This window comes from Oppia nitens, unplaced genomic scaffold (assembly GCF_028296485.1).
Source record: "Oppia nitens isolate AA-2021 unplaced genomic scaffold, nextdenovo-longstitch-racon4-pilon3 scaffold4_pilon_pilon_pilon, whole genome shotgun sequence".
In the NCBI taxonomy this organism is placed as follows: Eukaryota; Metazoa; Arthropoda; class Arachnida; order Sarcoptiformes; family Oppiidae; genus Oppia; species Oppia nitens.
This window is the reverse complement of record NW_026533232.1, coordinates 3,784,463-3,789,094: the sequence shown is the minus strand read 5'-3', so window position 1 is coordinate 3,789,094 and position 4,632 is coordinate 3,784,463. Positions and strand designations below refer to the sequence as shown.

At 32.4% G+C, this 4,632-nt stretch overlaps 1 protein-coding gene across 2 annotated transcripts; it reads right to left on the bottom strand.

Annotated features, from left to right (window-relative positions):
* Nucleotides 1-1,404: 1,404 nt before the first annotated feature.
* LOC128960064 (homeobox protein Hox-B4-like) lies at nucleotides 1,405-3,926 on the bottom strand. 2 transcript variants are annotated; one of them, XM_054306134.1, is made up of 2 exons: nucleotides 2,905-3,926; nucleotides 1,405-2,150 (listed from the first exon to the last, which is right to left on the bottom strand). In XM_054306134.1, the coding sequence occupies exons 1-2, from the start codon at nucleotides 3,542-3,544 to the stop codon at nucleotides 1,738-1,740; spliced, it is 1,053 nt and encodes a 350-aa protein (XP_054162109.1). In that variant the 5' UTR covers nucleotides 3,545-3,926; the 3' UTR covers nucleotides 1,405-1,737. The 2 variants fall into 2 exon arrangements, with proteins under 2 accessions (XP_054162109.1, XP_054162110.1); XM_054306135.1 differs by having other exon boundaries at nucleotides 2,917-3,926.
* Nucleotides 3,927-4,632: the final 706 nt, after the last annotated feature.

Sequence of the window (4,632 nt, the reverse complement as noted above, 5' to 3'; positions counted from 1 at the left end):
AACAAAATACAATAACTTAGTAATTGAAAAATAGCGGCGAATTGAATAAAAAATGTTATATATATTAGAATTAATATTATATCATATTATCGATCACAATAAATTAATTGCAATTTCTATAAATTTGTTTATATGATCCGACATTATCAGCGCTTAATTGTTTATGTTTGTTTGTTATATAATATAACATATTTATATTTATCATCAATTTATTGAAAGATTTCATTAATGACTGATTTTTTCAATACAAAACATTACTTAAACAATATATTTTAAATCTAATTTATACAGCATTTTCCTATTACGTTATATTTACTTTTCTATTGCTATTTAGTTTTTTTCAGTAATAGTTTTATTAAAAACTGTGTAACAATTTTACATTCCTTATTATCAAATCACAAAAACTTGAGTTAAAATTTAAAGAGGGGTATAGGGGGTGAATAAGCGAGAGAGAGAGAGAGAGAGAGAGAGAGAGAGAGAGAGAGAGAGAAAGAAAGAGCACAGGGAGTGAGGCAGTGTATATGATTGAGAGAGACATACAAAGAAATGGTACGAAATAATCAATAATACGTTGATTTCGGGAAAATTGCTTCAATTGGTTGCGGTGTTTGAAGCGCTGATAAAGTATAACATTTAGAGGAACATTGATGTGGATGTGTTTGAGTGAAAATTAATCATAAAATCCAATCGATCAGCAATTTCTACCAAACTTTGCCATCACTTATACAATGAATGTATATATAGTATGCAAGTTATGCTGCTTTTCTCATAGTATAATCAGTACTAAAGTTTTAAGTTTTTGTCAGACAGACTTATATTTATTTATTTTATTTTGACAATAATGTACAGAAAAGCTATAGTTTTAAGTTAATCACTGGTATATATATATATATATATAGTCATCAATTGTTATATTTCTATATTGTATTTAAATATCATTTTGTCATTTCTCGATATAAATAGCAACAAAATATTATATTAGTTATAGTATAGTCTGGACATACAGTCGATGACTCGTCACTCCGTGTTGTTGGAGACAGTGGTGTGTTTGGGTGTTAATGGCCAACGATCTTCACAATTCATGATATCATATATGTTTTTCTGTACACTTTTATAGTCTCTTGCAATTAATAGTCAAATATACATTATATATATATATATATATATATAAAGTAGTTTATATATAATAATAAACTAATGGATAATAAAGTATGAAAACCCAGAATAGTTTGGAAATAAGATGATTGAAATCATTGCACACTTGCCATCAATTTCTATAATACACTTCATTTAATTAATTAGATTTAAACTTTTTAATTGTCTCTTTGATTATACTTATAATATTAATAATAATATAATATTATAATAATGAATAAACATATATTCACAGGAATGTGTCAAAAATGTTAGCCCAAAGTTTGTTTGTTTTTTTTTAATAGTCATTATGTAGCCGTTTGGCGCTTTGGTCTATAAATTCGTGAATTAAATGATGATTTGTTTTATTGTCAATCAAGTGATGAGTTTTCATAAGTTTACAGCCAATTCATTTAACAGTAAAATATCGCTGATTTGTATCACATGTTATATAATATATTAGTTTTTGTTGTTTTTTCAATGATGCTAAATGACATGAGATACACATATATGTCAATAATGATTAGTAACTATTTGTATTAAAGTAATTGTTGTGATGATAGTGTGACTGTCTATCGAGTAATGGTGTGATGGTATATGTCCTCACAATTCTGTCAGTCCATATGTGGGCGCCTCACTCTTTGGTTCAGTTAGCAAGTTTGGTGGCTGTCCTGCCATTTGCATTGGGTTTATGTCGTGAGCATTTGGTTGTTGTTGAGGTTGTTGTTGGCTATTATTGGTATTGTTTTGTTGGTTATTGTTTTGTTGATTCTTTTTCTTCACGTTCTTAGTGTTCGGCAGTTTGTTGTCTTTTTTCCATTTCATTCGTCTATTTTGAAACCATATTTTAATCTGTCGTTCACTCAAACACAGGGAGTGTGCGATCTCTATACGTCTTCTTCGGGTTAAATATCGGTTAAAATGGAATTCCTTTTCCAATTCCAATATCTGATGTCTAGTATATGCCGTCCTCTGCCTCTTGGGCTCCATTCCACCAAAAGTGGTCCCATTTTGCACTGTTAAACCAAAACACAACAAATATAATTAATTGCCTAATAAGCCAAAACAACAATAAAACTAAAATAACTGTTAGACTTATTGTTAAACACTATACTATTGCATACTATTGTATATATTTAAGTTTTTCTTAATACTAAATAATAATAGTATTTTGAAAACTTTGTAACAATACAATGATAATAATACTATAAATAATAATAGAGAGAGTGAACAGTATGTAGTCTATCGTATATCGTATGAAAAATTTTCTTTTAAAAGTTGGCAAATAGTTCAGTCATTATATCATTCATATGCATAACAGTGCTGTCTATGGCATACAAATAATGGATAAATTGGCGATCGAGTCGAGGCCAAGAAGGAAAGGTACAAATTGTTAGGACTTATGTTTAGTTCGGTACCATCGATGGCAACTTAAGAAAAGGTCTGCCATCAGATTATTACAAAAAAACTAGAGAATCACATCGGAAGGGAGAGAGAGAGAGAAAGAGAGAGAGAGAGAGAGAGAGAGAGAGAGAGAGAGAGAAGAGAAAGCGGCTAAAAAGATTTATTATTATTGGTTTGTATGCAAAGGCGGCACATGTATTACTAACTCTATTATGTGACAAAATATATTGCTTTCTATTAGAGTTAGGTCTCAACTAAACACTAAAACTAACTGTTAAGACATGTAAACATATGATACCACTAACAGAGATAATGTAATAAATATAAAGTGAAAGTATTGGTGAAAGAGTGGGTGAAAGTGATTACCTTTGCATTTACCTTGATTTACGTGAACCTTCTTCATCCACGGGTATATCACCGGATGTCCGCCACCGTTGCCATTGCCAGTACCCGAGTCACTACCACTTTGTACAGACATACCGCAATCACCAGGAGAAGGAGGTTCAACGATACTTAAGGCCTGAGTTCTTGGTGATGGCGATCGGTGTAGGGCCGATGGACTCGATACTCGTGGCATATGTGACATTTGAGGTGCAATTGACGACTGATGATGTGGTGATATTTGATGTTGTGCTGTAATTTGATGATGAATGGATCCATGTGACGGAGGACCCGCACCGGCACCCATACCGCCAGCACTGCATGGTGTATAGTACTGTGGAGGAGCTGATGGAGGCCCGACATGATGGTTGTGGTGGTGATGATATTGTTGCTGACTTTGGTCAATATAATTGAGTGCCGGATGGTGTGGATGGTATCCATAATGAGTTTGATGAGTATTGGGAACATTAGCAGTCTGTTGAGCACTGGTTCCGTAAAAGTCCTGAAGAGTCGGAATGTAATTGGATTGCGAATACTCTTCATTCGGTGGAAACTTCGGATCGGCCGACGCATAGGCCGCTGGCGAAGAGTTCATCAAAAACGAACTCATGACCAATAATACCATTAATTTTGAGGTGAATTGGATGGAAATAATTTTTCTTTGCTGATGTCGCCTAACTGTGCTCAGGCTCCACCTCAACAGCACATATTAGCATAAGCACGTGATAGCGGTAGGCCAACCATAACTCTCTCTATCGTGACCATGGGGGGTTCGTCACAATGTAATCGATGACAGTGATGGATTACCCATCCTTATGGGCTACACCCTACACACCACTCATACCCAACTTATATACCAAACAGAGTCGGCACACATACACAGTATACTATTAATACTACGTTAGCTTAGCTTACAATACCAGCTAAAGTATAGATTGATGCAGAATTGCTACACAAACTACAGATACCAACGATTGTATACCAACTTATATATTATCGCAACTACTTATATACCATACATCGTATATATATATATATATATATATATATATATATATATATATATATATATAGTGTATTTATATATTATATATATATTTTATAGTATATATACTGTATATAACATATCTCTTTCTAATACTGCAAACACTGATCACTCCAGTCATAGACTTATATTTCAATACTACTGACGATATAATACTAAATCAGTTGAGTTGAAGCAAACTGAGAGTAAGTGAGTCTACATTCTCCCCATACAAACAATTGAAGTCAAAATATATACACACCTCTCCTTTTCCTCCCTAAGTCTCTCTCTCAGTAATTTTCTATGATATACCTGCTATAACTATTTGCCATCCTGGTGCTGGTGCATAGTGTGTAGACCAGGATGTAAGCCTACCAAAGCTCAGTTTGTAAACTTGTAAAAAACATAGCATTGCTGACTCTCCTATCATTTGGCAAAATGTATAAAAAACTAAAAGCAACGCTCAATTCAATGGCTGGCATAACAAACTTGTTTACCCCCCGTTTACTCTTTTATTTTTTCTACACACCAATATATTTATAATGTATATATACAGTACAAATAATATAGTATTCCCGACTAATGTTTAATAACAATACATACTTATAGTATTCATAATTATAACATAAACACAAACACAAATACGAAAAATATTTCATATTAGACATATATATTAGAAATATATATTA

Bases quoted from the DNA above. Each gene is read 5' to 3' on its own strand.
- LOC128960064 (XM_054306134.1), bottom strand. From the start codon at position 3,544: ATGGTATTATTGGTCATGAGTTCGTTTTTGATGAACTCTTCGCCAGCG. The intron at 2,151-2,904 runs GTAATCACTTTC...TTGGTTTAACAG, and splicing joins AAATCAAGGTAAATGCAAAG to TGCAAAATGGGACCACTTTT.